Source organism: Equus przewalskii, unplaced genomic scaffold, assembly GCF_037783145.1.
Source record: "Equus przewalskii isolate Varuska unplaced genomic scaffold, EquPr2 ChrUn-13, whole genome shotgun sequence".
Lineage (NCBI taxonomy): Eukaryota > Metazoa > Chordata > Mammalia > Perissodactyla > Equidae > Equus > Equus przewalskii.
In genome coordinates this window covers 258,806-277,191 of record NW_027228750.1, presented here as the reverse complement: position 1 = coordinate 277,191, position 18,386 = coordinate 258,806, and the positions used below count along the sequence as shown (strand labels likewise).

Below are 18,386 nucleotides of genomic sequence, written 5' to 3'. Positions count from 1 at the left end.
TGTGTTCCAATAAAACTTTATTTACAAAAACAGATGGGGACCGGATTTAGCTCGGAGTCCACAGTTTGTTGACCCTAATAGAGACTTAGGAGGAAGGAGGGGGAGGCACTATAGGTAAGGGGAAGATGGCAATCAAGAGTTCAGTCATTCCTATGGTAATTTTGAGATGTCTCTGACACATACATATGCAAATACAAATAAGTAATTGGCTATTTGAGAGTTGAACTCAGAGGAGAATTCTGAGATTAAGATATTCTTTTAGTGGTTCTGATCACCATTTCCAACATGTGTTTTGGGGTGGGGCTTCCCACACAACACAACACCTACTGGCATCTGAGAATTCAACTCACTTCTGAAATGATCTATGCAGATATAGCATCAGATCCCACAAGTTAAGGGTTCAGTCTTACAAGACTGTCCCCCGCCCCCTTCAGACACCAGTCGCAAGCCCAGGTTACCACCTGTGTTTCTGACCAACTGGCGGTTCCAACAACCTCCTCCTAGATCTTCAGTACCAGTTGCAAGTCCAGATTGTTACCTGTACTTCTGACCAACTGACTATAAATCAGAGCTTCCCACAATCCACTCCTTGGGTTTGATTAATTTGCTAGAGCAGCTCACAGAACTCAGAAAAACATTATACTTACTAGATTGCCGGTTTATTGTAAAAGGTTACAACTCAGAAACAGCCAGATGGAAGAGATGCATAGGGCAAGGTATGTGGGAAGGGGCATGGAGCTTCCACACCCTGTCCAGGCAGGCCACTCTCCCAGAATTACCAATTCGGATGCTCTGCAAACCCAGTCCTTTTGGGTGTTTATGCATAGGCATGATTGATTAAATCATTAGCCACTGGTGATTGATTCAACCTCCAGTCACTCTCCCCCTCCCCGGAAGTTGGGTGGGGAGTGGGGTAGAAGGCGACTGAAAGTTCCAACCTACTAATCATGTGGTTGGTTTCTCTGGAAACCAGCCCTTAGGTGACCTAAGGGCATTCTAAAAGTCACTTCATTAATATAACAAAAACCTTTGCCACTCTCATCACTTAGGAAATTCCAAGGGTTTTAGGATCTCTGTGCCAGAAACAGGATGGACACCAAATATATATTTCATTTTTTTTTTTAAAGATTGGCACCTGAGCTAACATCTGTTGCCAATCTTCTTTTTTTTTCTTCTTTTTCCCAAAGCCCCCCACTACATAGTTGTATATCCTAGTTGTGAGTGCCTCTGGTTGTGTATGTTTCTTACTATAAATCACCATATCACAGATATAAATTTGGAAGTTACTGGTATAAAGATAGGAAAGGATGAGATGACACTGAAAGAGAATGAAAAGAAAGAGCTGAAAAGGGTCTAGGACTGAGCCTCAGTGAACACCTACAAAAGTTTTGTAGCGGGTATGAGTCTTACTCTGAATTCACAAATTCAGTTATGCAGGAAATAGCACATTTCTTTACTTTGTTTAAATCAATTTAATGTTACCCTGAGTCCCTATCCTGATCAGGCTGGTGGGAAATTAAATTTCATCCATTTGGTACTTCCTCCTCCCCACTCTCTCAGTTACGTGAAGGTGAAGGTCTCTAGGTTTTATCAGGTGCCAAAGCATTAAGGAGACCACTCTCATCATTGACCCACCACTGAAGCACCCATGCCCTGGCACTCATGGTTCTGCCAACACTAACAGCTTGCTACATTGGAATCTTTTTGGAGCAGAACCCCTTGACCTAGAGTCTGGCCTGTCCAAGTCACCCATTGCCTTCTCCCCCCAGGGCCTGCTGCCTCCCCAGGGCACTGATATGGAATGGAGGTGGGTCCTTGTTACTCTTTGACCCCCAGTCTCTTCCCCATCTGGGTGAAAGCTCACTCTCTCTTCTTTTATTGACCTCAAAGACATTTCTCTCTCTCCTCTCCGCCCTGGGACACTTGGCTTAATCTTCTCATTTGGTTTAGAATTTTTTAAGAGTCAGGAAATGCATTTGACTTCAGCCTCTGCTCTTTACCCTTCAAAAACTCTTAGTCAAGGGACTGCTAAGGGCCTGACCATTAGACCAGAAAAGAGGGAGACGGGTGTACGGGTAACAAAACAAATTTAAATCCAAAAATTTACCCTGTCACTATCTGGTTAGATAAGAAGTAGGAGATGAAGCTGAAAAGTAGATTAGGATATTTTTGTAGAGATATTTAAGTGCTAAGCTAAGGTTTTGGGTTTCATCCAATAGGTAGTGGACAATGATGGATCTTTACTATGAATGTCCTGGAAATAGTGTGCAGAATGATTAGAGGGGTAAGCTTCTAGGGCTGTGTGATGTCAACCTACACAAACAGAACCCAGTTTAAGAGGCAAAGCATTTGTTTGGGATCAAATAATTGTAATTGAGGGAGCACAGATTCAGGTAGAAACCCAAATAGTGTCCTGATTACAGGAGAGGGGCTTAGGGTTTTTATGGGAAAAAGGGAGGATGAGGTGAGTTGTGTTAAAGAAATGTTCATTGGTGTTGGGTAAGGTGAGGCTAGATTTGTACTTCATGGATTGAACTGAGGTTGATCTTCCGGAAAAGGCTAGACTTGTACTTCAATGATTGGTTAGTAATCCTGTCATCAGCAAAATCCAATTTCATCAGTCCTTACAGACAGGATATTCTTGTCCTTACTGACTTCTTGGAACGCTAGTGGTTTGGTCCAGTTTACAAGATAAAACAAGACATGCAAGGCAATTCCTCTGAAATGGCTGCTCTGGCTCTATTTTAATATGGCTCCACTCATGTCATCTTTCACAGTGACGTGATTCAGGTTTCAAGAACCTGAAATGAAAAGTGTAGTGAAAATGTTAAGAAACATTTCTCAACATGCAAGAGATGTTCAGAAAAAGGATTGGAAAGAATTTAGTGTCTGGCTTGACAGGGAATGATTCTGAGGAATTAAAGGTAACAACTCTGAAGTTGCCAAATCAACCCTGTTACGGAAAATATGCCTGACCGCATCTCTCTTGCTGATCTCTCTCTAGCTTTTGACCGTGTTAACCATCCCTCTCATTCTTCTTCTTCTTCTTCTTTTTTTTTTTGAGGAAGATTGGCCCTGAGCTAACATCCATGCCCATCTTCCTCTACTTTATATGTGGGACACCTGCCACAGCATGGCTTGATCAGTGGTACGTAGGCCTGCACCCAGGATGCGAACTGATGAACCCCGGGCTGCCGAAGCAGAACATGCGAACTCAACCACTGTGCCACCGGGCTGGCCCCCATCCCTCTCATTCTTGAGATTCTGTCTCCCTCTTACGTGTGCTTTGATTGCAGAAGAGTTCCACTTAGTTTTTCCATTAGTTTTCTCGATCACCTAAACTCAGCATGTCCCCAGTCAAAATTTTTCACTTTTCTAAATGGACTCTTCCGACTCCCACATTTTTGTTCATTTAGACCATTTCTTCTATCAGTCTTCCAGACCAAAAACCTTAGCTCCATTTTTAACCCTTTCTTTTCCTTCATCCTCTCTGCATGTATGTCATCAAGTCCTGCTTTTCATTCCTTCAAAATGATTCTCATATTTACCACTTTTTTTCCATTTCCACACCAGACCTTTCTTACCCACATATGAATAATTGCAGTGGCTTTTTAGCAGGTCTTCCCATAACCATCCCATAATCTCTCCCTGAAACTCCAATCCATCCAAGTGCCTGGCTCATCTTCCTAAAATAAAGTTTTCATCATGCCATAACAGTAAGTCCAAATTCTTTTGCCTTTGCCAAACATTAACCAAATTTTAGTTGCCAAGGCCCTCCATAGTACCACAGCTGAATGTCTGGCTTACAGCTGGCCCTTCATACACGCTCTTTGAATGAGCAATTATAGCGGATAAGATGTATGGCGTAGGATGAACCTGGTCATTCAAAGGTCAAACAAAATCTCCAGCATCTCCCCTTAGCTGCAGCCTAGCACTGTGTTTAAACCGAACTTTCCAAGACTTCTGCTGATGCTGTTTTCTTTTTCTGGAGTCCCTTCCTTTGTTTCTTTCATTCTAAGACCCATCTCAAGTGCCACTCTTACCCGCTTCAACTAATATATTAGCCCATACTAATCTCAACTTTCGTGCACTGACATTGAATTCAAATCAGTACCATTTAGTTTACCAATAAATTGTTTTAATCATAGTATGCACATTTTCTCCCCTTCAAATAAACTGAAATCTCACTGAAGACAGAGAAAAGACATACTGAGATTGCATAGATTCTGACTCATTGGTCGATTGATTTAACGTATAATTTAAAATTCACTTCAACAGCTATGGGTATTTAATAACTTAACTTGAAAGACTCTTGTTTACTATTTTAAGATGTATTCTGCTGATAGCCCTATTAAGGCAATCTGTAGTTGAACTGGAAATCTCCTGGCTTTCAAACGAGTGTTTCGAAATGCTGTGTTATTAGTTAATGCAAAGCATAATTGTTTCTGGTTTCTTAAAGATTTCCAACCAGCACAGGGAAATCATGCACATGCTTGTGGTGTTACCATAAATCCCAATGGGCTTTACTTTGATATTCTTCCATTTCCTCATCTGCTTTAACTTCTCTGCCAGAATCTCTTCTTTTTTTTTGGCATAGTTTTTAGTAATTAGAACAGCTATTTCCAATGTCATAACTAGGGCAATGAAACCTAATGCAACTGGTTTAGGACAAGGGGATTTTCCACCTCTCAGATTCTTTTGGAAACTCCCTTCCAGCTCAGAATTAGGTCTTAGAAACATTACAACACAGGGGGTACAAAAGTGGCTACAGTTCTAAGAGATACTTCTTAGGCCCCACAATCTAGAGATCAAAATAGAGATAGTGCCAAACGTCCCTACCATAATAATACTTAGGAATCTTATTCCAAATGGGGATACAGTTCTCCAAATTCAACAATTTTGTAACTAGTTCTTCATCATTGATGGGTGTTTCCATTTATCTGCAGAACTTCTAATCTTTTGACTGAGATTTTTCTGAATACAGTTTAGGATAGTTCTAATTCAGTAGTTTTCAAAGTGTAGTTCCCAGACGGCAGCATCAGCAAGATCTGGGAATTTGTTAGGAATTCTTGGGCCCACAGCCCAGAGCAACTGAATCAGAAACTCTAGGAGGTAGGTCCCAGCAATCTGTTTTAAACTATCTTTTTTTGGGGGGGGGGCGGTGAGGAAGATTGGCCTTGAGCTAATATCTGTTGCTATTCCTCCTCTTTTTGTTTTTCTTTTTTGAGGAAGATTAGCCCTGAGCTAACGTCATCCGCCGCCAATCCTCCTCTTTTGCTGGGGAAGATTGGCTCTGAGCTAACACCCATACCCATCTTCCTCTACCTTATATGTGGGATGCTTGCCACAGCGTGGCTTGATAAGCAGTGCATAGGTCCTAGGTCTGCGCCTGGGATCTGAACCAGTGAACCCCAGGCAGCTGAAGTGGAGCGTGTGAACTTAACTGCTATGCCACTAGGCCAACCCCAGGATGTACTGATTTGTATATGGCTTGTTTCTCTTAACACGTTTTTGAGATTCATTCATGTTGTGGGTATCAGAGTTCATTCTTTTTTATTGCTGGTTAATAGTGCATTGTATAAATATACCAAAATGTGTTTATCCTACTTTTTTCTTAGTAACACTTTTTTTCTTAACATAAATGCAATACATGCTTATTTATAGACTACAAATGAAAATTACAAAATGCAGATGAGGAAGGAAGAAAATAAGTATCCATAATTCCATTCTCTAGACATAATCACTATTTAATAACTTGTATATCCCCTTTGAACTATTGTTTATATAAGTTGTCCACAGATATATAATATCTAATATTTAACACATATATTACAAACATTCTCATTTTAGGTTCAAGTTTTACCACTTAGATTCTGATATTAGTGTGTTAAATTGGCACAATTCTTAGTTTTAACTATAGAATATTCTGTTTTAAAAATTTTTTAAATAATACGTAAATACACATTCATTGCCAAAAATTCAAAGGATACATTGTATATAGAATAAAAGTAAATGTTCCTGTTCAGCCCTCCATTTTTCTTGCCTCTCCATAGGTAGCCAGTGTTAAATAAAATCTTGACCAAGATGATCTTGATAAAGTGCTGAATTTATCACATAATTTTTCTGTTTTATTTTTTAATTTTATTTTCAAATTTTGTCATCTATACACCAGTGATCTTTCAGTTGGGATTAAATTATTTTATAATACCAAATAATCATGTTAGGACTAGTTCTAATACTATAATTTACTATCCACTTCTTGAGAAATGGTTTTTAAATATTTTCTCTAGGACTGAATAGAGTGCTATCTTAAGATTCTCTTTGATTGTTGAGTGGTTTATTCCTATCTGTTGTTGGAAGCCTAGATATATATAGATCTCTCATTCAGTATGTTGAGCTTTACTTATAGCAAGCATATTTATCCTTCAATGGGAAATGTCTTTTCAGCGTTTGTACTGACTTGCACTTGTGCACTAGGCTATCTACATATTGTTAGTAAAATTTAGAGACTGTGGGTCAGATGCAAAATCTTAAGGAATAGAGAATAACGCAAAGTATTATTTTGAATTTGCTCCTGAAGAGCGCTTGTTTCCTTAATTACTTTGTTTCATGAGTATTTTCCCCAATAGCAAAAATGTGGCTTGCATTGACTGTCAAAGATGAGGCCTTGATTAATGTCTTAATTGGCACTTTCATGGACCTTTGAGTCCTTGCTGCTCTTTAGGACAATACTTAAGACAGGGTACAGCGGGTAAGTGTCCTGGCAGGCAGTCTGTCTGTCAGTAGGGTGAGTCCAGAAACTCTTTGCCTATCTATAGTTTGCTGTGTATTCTAGACTATTGTTTCATTTCTTCTGACTTTGAAGCTCATATACCTAGACACAGGCAAAAATGCAGCTCTAGTGAGTTTTACTTGGAACTCTATTTTACCTTCTTGGTTTTAGGGCCAGAACATCCATATTTAGGTGAAATCACATATACCAAGTTGTGTAACCTATGAAGCCCAAAGCTGTAAGGCCAGTCCTTCTCTCTCACGATGGAGCTACTAAGATTTTGTTTTGGTGATTAAATAAGAGAACAATGCAATCTATGTGTGAAGTCCCCCATAAAGTTTTAAAATTACTTTAAAATAGTCCCTTTATTATAATATTAAAATAACAAATATTAGCTATTATTTAATGAGCCAAACATTGTTAAAGTACTTCCTCCAAATCATCTCATTTAATCCTCAGTAAGAAGTTTGCTGGTTTATTATGAGCTCTCATTGAAGGCATTTGGGTATCTTCAAGCTTAGGAGTATGGGCTCTGTCCTGGAGATGAGGTTCAGAAATATTTAGACTGTTGCTGGCCTTATTAGCTCACAAGGTCAAGTTGGTGAGATTTAGCATTATTGTAACTGGGAACTGTCCTGCTCTGGGGAACTCCAGCTGATCTCTGGGATTGTTTTCCCCTCCCAACTGGTTTTTGCATGCCTCTCAAGCGAGGGAGAAAATTCTTTATTATAAATGGTAGTTGGCACCTGGATTCCACCTAGAGAGAGCTCCAGCTTCCCCCTACTTTTTGTGTGCATTACAAGTTCTATACCCAACACTGCATGGTGTTGAATAAGACAGGATACTAGCTGAAGTCAGTGAAATTCCCAGCCCTATTTCTGCAGAGGGCAGCACTCCCTGACACTCTGGACTCACTCAAGGAAACTAGGTCTTTTGTTCTAGTGTTTGTCTACCCTTCCCACCCCCAAAATAAAGACTGCAGTCTTCCTGAACCTGAAAGAGAATTCGATGATGGTAATCTACTCTCAGGTATCTACATTCTTGAAAAAGTCCCTTTTTTCTCTTATTATCTTCAAAATCTTGGTTAACAAGCTGCAGTCACGTGGTATCTGTTGGACTCTTTCTCAGGTGACTGCTTTGTGCCCTCTTGATTTCTTTTCTAAAAAAGGGCAAATTATCCAGGGGTGCTGAACCACCCCCTCGCCCTCAAACATCGCGAGAGGAGAAACAGGTCTTCTTTTCTAGATACTCCCAATGGTCGAGGGACAGGTTGAACCGAACCTCCTAAAATCCGCCCTACCTGCCCCCTCTGCTTTTATCCACCCTTTCTCCCAGCCTGTGACCACAGCCCCAGGGCCTTTTAATCCCGGCAGTGAACTGGGTAGGGCGAAACGGTGGGTCTGCAGGCGGGAGGGAGGCGGCGCGCAGCGGTACCTAGTGGCGCTGCCAGGCTGCTTCATCCAGAGTACGTGGCAGTACTCGTGGAGAGGGAGGGAGGGGAATCGGCTTTCTCCTCCCCACGCAGAGCCTCGGGACATCCCCCAGGGGCAGAAGGGAGGATCTACGAGGGAACTGGTGCGCTTTTTTGGTGAAGTCTTAACAGATGAAAGCGGCGTGGCAGCGGTTAGCGTCCATGCTGCTCTCCACCCGGTACCCATTGTGAGCCAGGTCTGCGTTCCACCGCGAGGAGCAGTGACTGGATTTGGGGTAAGGGGCACACACTCGCCAGTCCGCATGCGCAGAGCGGGGAGCCGTCCTGCGGACTACAGCTCCCAGAGGAACGTGCCGGTGGCCGCAGGCGCGGAGCTGCTGGCGCCATCTTGAAACCTGGCCCTCCATCTCTGAGTCTTTGCGTCAGCAGCGGGCGGCCGCTAGTGTACCGCGAACTCAGCCTGCTGAAAGGGAGGACGTTGAGGACGCGGCGGCTGGCGGGAGAGACAGCTGGAGGAGACAGGGCAGGTTCCGCGCGCGGCCTGCGCCGCTGTCGCTCAGCATCCCCCGGAGGCGTTTCTACGCCCGCCTCCTCCCCGAGGGGCGGGGCTGACCACTCTGGTACCCACAGCCGGCGCGAGGGTGGCAGAGGTGCGCACCTGCAGAGTGGGGACCCCACCCGGCTGTGCCATGCCGGCCAGAGGCCACCGAGGCGGGAGAGGGAGCGCAACCAAGTGCCAGTGAGTGATCACCGCGCAGCAGTCGCCTCCGGGAAGCTCGGCAACCGCTAGGAGGGAAGATGAAGGAGGTTTGCAGGATCTGTGCCCGGGAGCTGTGTGGAAACCAGCGGCGCTGGATCTTCCACACTGCATCCAAGCTCAACCTCCAGGTTCTGCTTTCGCACGTCCTGGGCAAGGATGTCTCTCGCGATGGCAAAGCCGAGTTTGCTTGCAGCAAGTGTGCTTTCATGCTTGATCGGATCTATAGATTCGACACAGTTATTGCCAGGATCGAAGCCCTTTCTATTGAGCGTTTGCAGAAGCTGCTGCTGGAGAAGGACCGCCTCAAGTTCTGCATTGCTAGCATGTATCGGAAGAATAACGATGACGCTGGCGCGGAGACCAAGGCGGGGAATGGGACGGTTGACATTTCCGGTTTACCCGATGTAAGATACTCTGCGCTGCTCCAGGAAGACTTTGCCTATTCGGGGTTTGAGTGTTGGATAGAAAATGAGGATCAGATTCAGGAGCTACACAGCTGTCATGCTTCGGAAGGCCCTGGAAACCGACCCAGGAGATGCCGTGGTTGTGCAGCTTTGCGGGTTGCTGATTCTGACTATGAAGCCGTTTGTAAGGTGCCTCGAAAGGTGGCCAGAAGTATCTCGTGTGGCCCTTCTACCAGGTGGTCCACCAGCATCTGCACTGAAGAACCAGCATTGTCTGAGGTTGGTCCACCGGACTTACCAAGCACAAAGGTACCTCCAGATGGAGAAAGCATGGAGGAAGGGACACCGGGATCTTCTGTGGAATCTTTGGATGCAAGTGTCCAGGCTAGTGCTCCACAACAAAAGGATGAGGAAACTGAGAGAAGTGCAAAGGAACTTGTACAGTGTGACTGCTGTTCAGATGAACAGGCTCCACAGCATATGTGTCACCACAAGCTGGAGCTAGCTCTTAGCATGATTAAAGGTCTTGATTATAAGCCCATCCAGAGTCCCCGAGGGAGCAAGCTTCCTATTCCAGTGAAATCCAGCCCACCTGGAGCCAGGCCTGGCCATATCATGACAGATGGAGTTAGTTCTGGTTTCCTTAACAGATCTTTGAAACCCCTTTACAAGACACCTGTGAGTTATCCTTTGGAGATTTCAGATCTGCAGGAGCTGTGGGATGATCTCTGTGAAGATTATTTGCCACTCCGGGTCCAGGTAGACAAAATGGCAACATGGTACCTTTCTGATCATAGTTAGCTGGCCTCAGGCATCACATAATTTGTCTAGGTGAAGGTTAATAATATTCCAGACTGGAGGAAGTTAATCATTGGACCCCTTTTTTGCTGCACCTTTTGCTTGTGTCCCATTTAGTAAATGTGATTCACACTAAAATAATTTGCTTTTCACAATCCTCTTTGTAAAATATCTGTTGTCTTCCTGTTAATTATCAAAATTGCACCTTTTAGAGACAAAAAGATAAAGACTCCTAATTCATTTTTACCCTATAAAAAGATATTTAGTCTTTGGCACTAGAATTCTTGCCTCTTACCTCTTTTTTGGTTTTTTCCCCCCTTCTTTTTTGTTTTTTTTTTCATTTTTAGATATATGGTTTTTTCTCCCATTCTGTAAGTGAGTGAGTTCTCCCTGGAACGTTAAGCCTTTCATCCCCAGATATGCCTTAAACTGATTAGAGCATAGGGGAAAGTTTTGGGGAAAATCTATTAATCCACCAAAGTATTGTAACATCTGGGCAGTATTTATAATAAATTAATAGGTCATTTGAGGAATAATGATGACTTGTTCATAAAAGAGACTTGGGAATGCAAGTGTTGTCATTTAAAATGTTAAGATGAAAATTATTCACAGCCCCTTTGTCTAGTGAGCTGTTTTTAGAAGATATTAGATATTAAGAAAGGTTCATCCATTATTGGGTGTTAGGGTTTCATCCATCATACTCTTTTGAATTTCTTAATGACTGGAAGATGGCAGTTGATCTTAATTTAAGCTATTCATATCTGCCCAACTGATTTCATACGAACCTTTTAAATTCAACTGTATACAGGGACCTGACAGATGCTATTTTGTTTCTACAGCAACAGTAAATGTTAGGTTCAATTAACTTTGTGAAACATCTGATATGTTTTACATGATACAAATTCTTTAGTGTTACCATTACAAGAGTAGACAATCTAGAAGGCATTTTTTGAAAGCCTGCTACCGGTCAACATCGTCCTAGAAATGTAGAGCTTGATAATAAATGAAATTGTGGATTGTCACTTGATATTTTTGAAAAGTAGTTCTATTATATATAAAATCTGCATCACAATAAGAACTTAAGCAAAAAATGGAAGAAATTGTAAATTTACACAAATTGTCAGAAACAGCCTATATGAAAGTGTTATGAAATAAGTATAAATAGGAGAAAGTTTTAAAATGTGTTTTTATTTGTATAAAATGGTAAGTATTAGTATGCCTGATGCTTGTGTACTTCTTTTCTTTCGCTTCCTTTTCTTTCAGTGGAGCCTCACAGCTAAATTTGGGCATTACGGTATTTCTGTGACCAGACACATAGATGTCATAAATTAAATATGGTGTTTTCATATTAGGATCTAAAAGTAGTCTGGGCAGGATGGGTGGGAAATAAGCTTTTTCCCCTCTCAAATATGGCCAATATTGTAGAAAGGTAAAGACTTAGAAAATTACAGGCAAAACAAAAGGAGTTTTTTCTCTCTATTTAATTAAAAATGCTATCTTTTGGTGCCTGAACTCAACAAATTTTGGAGTTGGGAATGATTTTAAAGATCATCTCATTCAGGCTCTCAGTTTAGAGATATGGAAAGCTCATGGTTTAAATAGCTTAGCCCAGGCAAGAGCTGAAGATTCCCAACCATTCTCAGCCAAGATCTTGTAATTCTGTGTATTAAACCACATTGCCTGATGTACATTGGATTAAATAAGTACTTATTTTAAATGAAGAGCCTTCTTTGTATAACCTGAGGATTCCAGAAGGATTCTTTAGTGATTCTGTGAGGAAAATTATCATCCTGATGAGCATATTTATACTATGGTAACTGTATCTTTAGGTCAAGTCCCTTTACTTCTCTAAATTTGGACCTTAGAAAAGTAGACCTTTAAAACAGTAGTGTATGACCTTTCTGCTGTCACTTGGCTTACATACTTTACTGTCTGTAGAATAATAAAACTTCAAGAGGGGGGAGAAAATAAGATTCAGCTTGAAGAATCATGGTGTTTAATTACTGTGCCATTTTCTCAAATAATTAGGGATGTGGAGGAATTAGATAAATTGGGCTCAAAGTGTTTGTAAATAAAATGTGTATCTTGGATCTGTGATCTATTGTTTAAGTCTGGTTGACTTTTAAGCTCCTTAAGCCCTGTTGTGCTTTATGGCAAAACCAGAGCTAAGTGGGACAAAGGCAGACTGGTTTTTGTCTATTTCTTTGAACGAATGTGGAAAGAAGAGAAATAAATGTAAGTTACTTTTATTAGTTCTCTTTTTAGTTTGTAGAAAGAAAAAACCATGAAAGCAAAAGAATTTCCTTTAGCTAAATTCTATTACAAATGCAAAGCAAAGCTCTTGTCTTAAAGAGCGAGATTGTTCTGTAAGATCACTTTGATTCCTTTGTTTAATCCTCCACTTACCCCATTCTGTGCACTATTAAATGTCACCATCGGCATTCCTCCTGATTGCTTTTCTTCTTTCCCTCTTTCCTTCTTACTTTCTTATATTAGAGAACGATGCAACAGAGTAGTTCTCCTGCTCACTAATTTTCTGATATTACACAAGTTGATTTATTTGCCTTCTACAGAATTTATACCTGAAGACCCAGGGTTGTTCAGATACGTAAAGAAAGGTTTGAAGCCTTATTCCAGCTGGTAATTTCCTTCTTTATTGTCTGGCTTTTCTGAACTAGAAAAGCTATGATAGGAGGGGTGTGGTCCCTTGGTAAACATCAATTTAGCTCTGACCCATGTGCAATTTCCTTTTCTATCTAAATTCAAAGAAAAGGAGCTCTTTATTTCAAGTGTTGCAATGCTAAGGTCTGCTCCTGTGTGACTGTGGTAAATTCATCCCTCCCATAGCTTAGCTCCGTAACCTAATCAGGCCCTTTGAAAAGTGTAAGCATTAGATGCTGGTCAAAGATTAGGCCTTTAATTTTATACTACTTGATGGTTCTTGTGTATCTTCTATTATTAACAGTAGGATAGAAAATTACAGCAGTTCGAGATCTATGACTTACTATTGTGAGGACTAGGAAAGTGCCAAGAAGAATGCTGGTAACCCAGAGATCTAAATAACTACCTTTTAGTCTAAAGGTCTCACATTATGCAACATTAGGCCTGGGAGCAGTTGTTTTTTCTGATGCTGGAAAGCATTTGTCCTAACTGAGTCAAAAGCAACTTAATTTAAAATATTATTATTATTACAACATGATTTTAGTGGCTGATAGTCTGGAGATTAACACTGATTCAACCAAGTCAAGTATTACTGATTTCAGGCTCTACAAAATCTTTGTAAGAGTGATCGTTTACGTATTTGATACTTCACAAGAATTCATGATGAGCTGTTGACTCAGGGGGCCTTTGCTAAGTGCTCTTTTGGCAGACTGTTATCTGAAGGGACGTTCTTCTAAGATGTAAAATAATGAAGCATAATGAATAAAGAAGAAACATATTCCAGTTTTTAAGTGAAAACATTATGTTTACAGAAGTAGGGGTTTTCTGTTATTATTCATGCCAAGATGGGTACAGATGAGACCCATATTCATTATGTACTTTTCTGTGGCACTGTTTGGCTTTAAAGTTGCTCTTGAAATATCTGTATTAGATATCTATCTATCTGGTGTTGTTTCTATGAGAGCCACTGAAATATTAGAACATTGGGCCGAGAATTAGGAGACAGGCCTGTATTTGTTTTTTTGCTTTTATTTTTATTGTTCTTGTTCACTTACTAAACACATTTTGGTCCCTGCAATATTCCATGCATTCTGGTAGGCAATGGGTCTACAGAGATAACAGATGCATTACCAACGGAAGTGCATTGGGTTTACTTGGATCCTGTTCCCTGATTTCTTGTGTAACTTTGGACAAATTACTTACCTTGTCTAAGTCCCCATTTCCTCAAACATAAAATGGGACTGGGTGGTTTACAAAGTTTCTTCACAGCTCTAAGATTCTTTGGTGTAAAGTGAGTAAATATGAGCACCTTCTGTTTTAAACTTGAAGCTATTTTCTTTAATTCTGCTTGTTATAGTTTAAATTTGAAAAATATAATAACTTATTGGAGAGATATTTACACTGAGGAAGTAAGAAGCTAAGTTTTGTAGAGTATGTTTTATTATTAAATAAATGAGAAAATTATTTATCAGTTAGAATTGTTGTAAATATCTATTAAAATAGTTACCTTTCCCGTAGTGTGACGTAATTGACATTGCTTCAGGGCAAGGCTCCCTCTTATACCCCTAAGAACAAAAATCCAGTTTTTCTAGGAGTCATTATCCCTGCTGCTTCTATCTTTCTCTTTCTCCCGCTAGCTCTGTTGACTCTTCTTTCAAAACAGATCCAAGTCTATCCCTTTCTCTCCTCCCCATCACTGCCACTCTTATCTTTTACCTACACTACTGCAGTAGGCTCCCAGCCGGTCCGGTTTCTCCTGGTGCTCCCCAACAGTACATTCACCACAGAGCAGCCAGAGTGATCTTTTTAAGGTTTAAATACGATTGGATTACTTTTCTGTTAGAAATGCTGCAGTCCATTCTCATTTCAATGAGAATAAACTCCACCTTCATTCACCCAGGTGCACAGAAGCCATGTATGACCTGGCCCCTGCCTGCCTTACTGCCTCATGGAATATTACTAGCCCTGTATTACCCAGCAGGGTGGCCACTAGCCGTATGTGGCTGGTCCGAATTGAGGTGTGCTGTGAGTGTAAAGTATACCCCTAATTTCAAAGACTCAGTATGAAGAGAATGTAAAGTATCTTGTTAATAATTTTTATATCAAACACGTTTATGATAACTTGGATATAATACATTGGATCAGATAAAATATTTTATTAAAATTAAGTTAACCTATTTATTTTTACTTTAGTCAGTGAAGTTACTAGAAACTTTAAAATCACACATATGGCTCACATTGTATTTGTATTGGAAAGTGCTATTCTAGCTACATAGGTGTTTCTCTTTCCCAAGCTCATATGTACCCTTTTCCATTAGCTGTTCCCCCTGGCTAGATTGTTCTTTAGATCTTTGCAGGACTGGCTCCTTGTCATGCAGATCTCCATTTAAATGCTTGCTGATAGAGACCTTCCACTGATCAACCAATTTAGAGTAACTGAACCACTTTATCATGCTTTCCTATCTTATAGCTTAGGGCTTGTCACTACTGATATTTTGTGTATTTCCTTGTTCCTTTATTATGTAGCTCCCCACTCCAGCTCCCACAGTGGTTTGCATATTATGGTACTTAATAGATGTTAAAAACAATTGGTAAAGAGCCCTGGAAGAATAGAAAAAGATTTTTCTTCCAAAATCTTTATACTTCCAGTCAGTTGTTGGCAGGAAGAGATTTAAGGTAAGCTGTAACCCCGCTACCTGGAAGGTGGTGATCAGAGTTGGAAAGTGTGAGGGGAAAGAAAAAATGAATAGCAGTTACCTTTTTTCTCTTCCTAATGGATTTATATTTTTCCTGATTGGAGTGAGTGGGACAGGGCAGGGAGAGAGGAGATGGAATTTAATGCCACACTGAATTCCTAAAGTTTATTTTAGTACCCTCAGCTTATAATGAATATTAGGTACAGTTCAATAAGTTTGTCTTAGTCAGATTGATCATCCCATATATAAATAATGTTTTTTTTCTCCTGAATCTTTTTGGTGAGTTGATATTCCTATAAAACACAGTTCCTTCTCAGATGACTATGGATTTTTTAAATTTGTTTTTAACTTTTTTTTTACTTTTTATTTTGAAATAACTTCAAACTTACAGAGACGTCATAAGAGAAGTACAAAGAACTCCAAGATTCCTCACTTGTTAGTATTTACCCAGATTCACCAGTTGCTAATATTTTTCTACATTTGCTTTATCACTCCCACTGTCTATATAAACATATTTTTTTTCCTGAATCATTTGAGAATTAGTTGCAGATATTGTGCATCTTTACACTAAATAAGCATGTATTTCCTAAAGACAAGGACCTCTCTTACATAGCTATGGTACAGTTATCAAATTTAGGAAATTTAGTACTGATAAAATACTGTTATCTAGGGGCTGGCCCCGTGGCTGAGTGGTTAAGTTTGCGCGCTCCGCTGCAGGCGGCCCAGTGTTTCGTTGGTTCTAATCCTGGGTGCGGACATGGCACTGCTCATCAAACCACGCTGAGGCAGCGTCCCACATGCCACAACTAGAAGGACCCACAACGAAGAATATACAACTATGTACTGGGGGGCTTTGGGGAGAAAAAGGAAAAAAATAAAATCTTAAAAAAAAAAAAAGTTTATCTAACAGAGATTTAAAAAAAAAAAATACTGTTATCTAATGGATAGTCTGTATTCAAAATCTGCCCCATTTTCCCAATAATGTGAACAGGCATGTTATAAAAAAGGTAGTTTCAATATAGCTTTTCCTCTCTTAGGGATTGTCTAAGTTTGATGCAGCTTTTGAGTTCCTTGATTGAAAATAGGATAAAGCATACATTTGGTCTTCATAAGCATTTCCCTTTTTAATCCTCCTTTCTCTTTACACTCTGAATTATTTGCTTTAACTGAATATGTAGTATTTGTGTGAATTCAGGGAGAAAGGTAGGGAGGGGAGTTAGGGAGTATCGTAAGGATGGAAGCGAATCAGTACTCTTAATAAGAAACAGGACAGTCTTCAGGAATTCATACTGATAATGCATGCAACCACTCTGGTTTTTTAAGTCTCTGGCAAAAGATGCTAAAAACATTTGAAGATAAAATTAAAATTTATTGTTGGCTACATTTAACTCAACTTACTTGTCTTATTCCTTCTTCCTAGCCCATGACTGAAGAGTTACTCAAACAACAGAAACTGAATTCACATGAGCCCATTATAACTCAACAGTCTGTATCTGATTCCCACTTGGCAGAACTCCAGGAAAAAATCCAGCAAACAGAGGCCACCAACAAGGTATGATCGATAGCATGCCCTTGGAGATCACAGAGTTTCCTGAGGATGTGACTGGCTCTACCTGAGTCTGGTAACCCCTCTGAATAGGACCTAGGAGATAGATAGTGTGTATTCCTGGAGCTCTAGGGGATATTTGATTAAGAATGTGATTCTTTTATGTCTCATCAAGATTTTAGCCTCATCTGCACAGGTCAGAATTTCTAGTGCCTTTCAGATGTTTAGTTAAAACTTGAATGCAATCTGTAACTATGTAAGGCGCCGAGACAGGGGGTTTGTGGTTTTGACTTTAGCTTAACTTCTCACCCCTTTATAGCTCATGGATTTAACATCTATTTAGAAGAAAATTCCCACAATTTGGGTTGCTGAGCTTCTGGGCTAGTGTGTCTGTGTGGTGTACTGTCCTATACTAGATAACAGAAGCTCCTTGGTCTGTGTGTAAAGGATCCACAGTGACTCATGTGGACAAGTGCTTGGTATGGCTGCCGTCATAGAGAAAGCACAGTGCCTGAGAATTGAAGCAATTGAGCACTAAAGGAAGTATTTCATATTCCCTGCTACTTTCTCTTGCTGTGATTGATGATAGGACCTTAATGGTTACTATATATGGGGAAAAAATAACATGGTCATATTCCCTAAGAAATCCTTTAAACCTATACTTAGGAAGGACTTGATGGTTGCATTTGAGGTTAAAAGAAATCATTGACTTAACAAACTGTTTTTCTTTGCTGAATTCAGATTCTTCAAGAGAAAATGAGTGAAATGAGCTGTGAACTAAAGGCTGCTCAGGAGTCATCTCAGAAGCAAGATGGGACAATTCAGAGCCTCAAGGAAACTCTGAAGAGCAGGGAAAGTGAGGTAAAATATTTGACAATTAAGGACCTGTGAGGAAATGATTTACCCCATCAAAGTAGACAAGTATTCCATATTTTGTAGAAATGGATATTATCAGACTAACAGATCTTAGCCTAGAGAAATTGTAGTGTAGTCTAAATTGGTATTTTGGAATAGTCCTGTTATTAAAATCTGTACAGGTATGATAATAGAATTCGTATTTAGTTTACTAACATGTTTGGTGTTCCCTCTCTCCTTTTCAGACTGAGGAGTTGTACCAGGTGATTGAAGGTCAAAACGACACGATGGCAAAGCTCCGAGAAATGCTACACCAAAGCCAGCTTGGACAGCTTCATGTATGTGAGGCCACATAGGACAGGAGGCGAGACCCCAGTTGGGGATGTGACATTCTCAATCACAGTCTTGGTTTTGTTGGTGTTCTCAGCTGCTCAGGGCTTGCCCTCCTTGTGATGATGATTT

At 40.4% G+C, this 18,386-nt stretch overlaps 1 protein-coding gene across 50 annotated transcripts in view; it reads left to right on the top strand.

Moving 5' to 3' along the window:
- The window catches only part of PDE4DIP (phosphodiesterase 4D interacting protein), a 176,990-nt gene that overhangs the window by 81,742 nt on the left and 76,862 nt on the right, over positions 1-18,386 (top strand). For 30 of the 50 annotated variants that reach the window (XR_011536717.1, XM_070607692.1, XM_070607695.1 and 27 more), the window contains 3 exons: positions 16,944-17,075; positions 17,811-17,930; positions 18,170-18,262. Coding sequence is in view for 49 of the 50 variants with exons in the window: in XM_070607692.1 (XP_070463793.1) it covers positions 16,944-17,075; positions 17,811-17,930; positions 18,170-18,262 (345 nt within the window). In the remaining variant the exon portion in view is untranslated. Of the gene's footprint in view, positions 1-7,699; positions 10,128-16,943; positions 17,076-17,810; positions 17,931-18,169; positions 18,263-18,386 lie in introns of those variants that run through there. The other 20 variants (XM_070607689.1, XM_070607690.1, XM_070607684.1 and 17 more) reach the window with 1 other exon arrangement.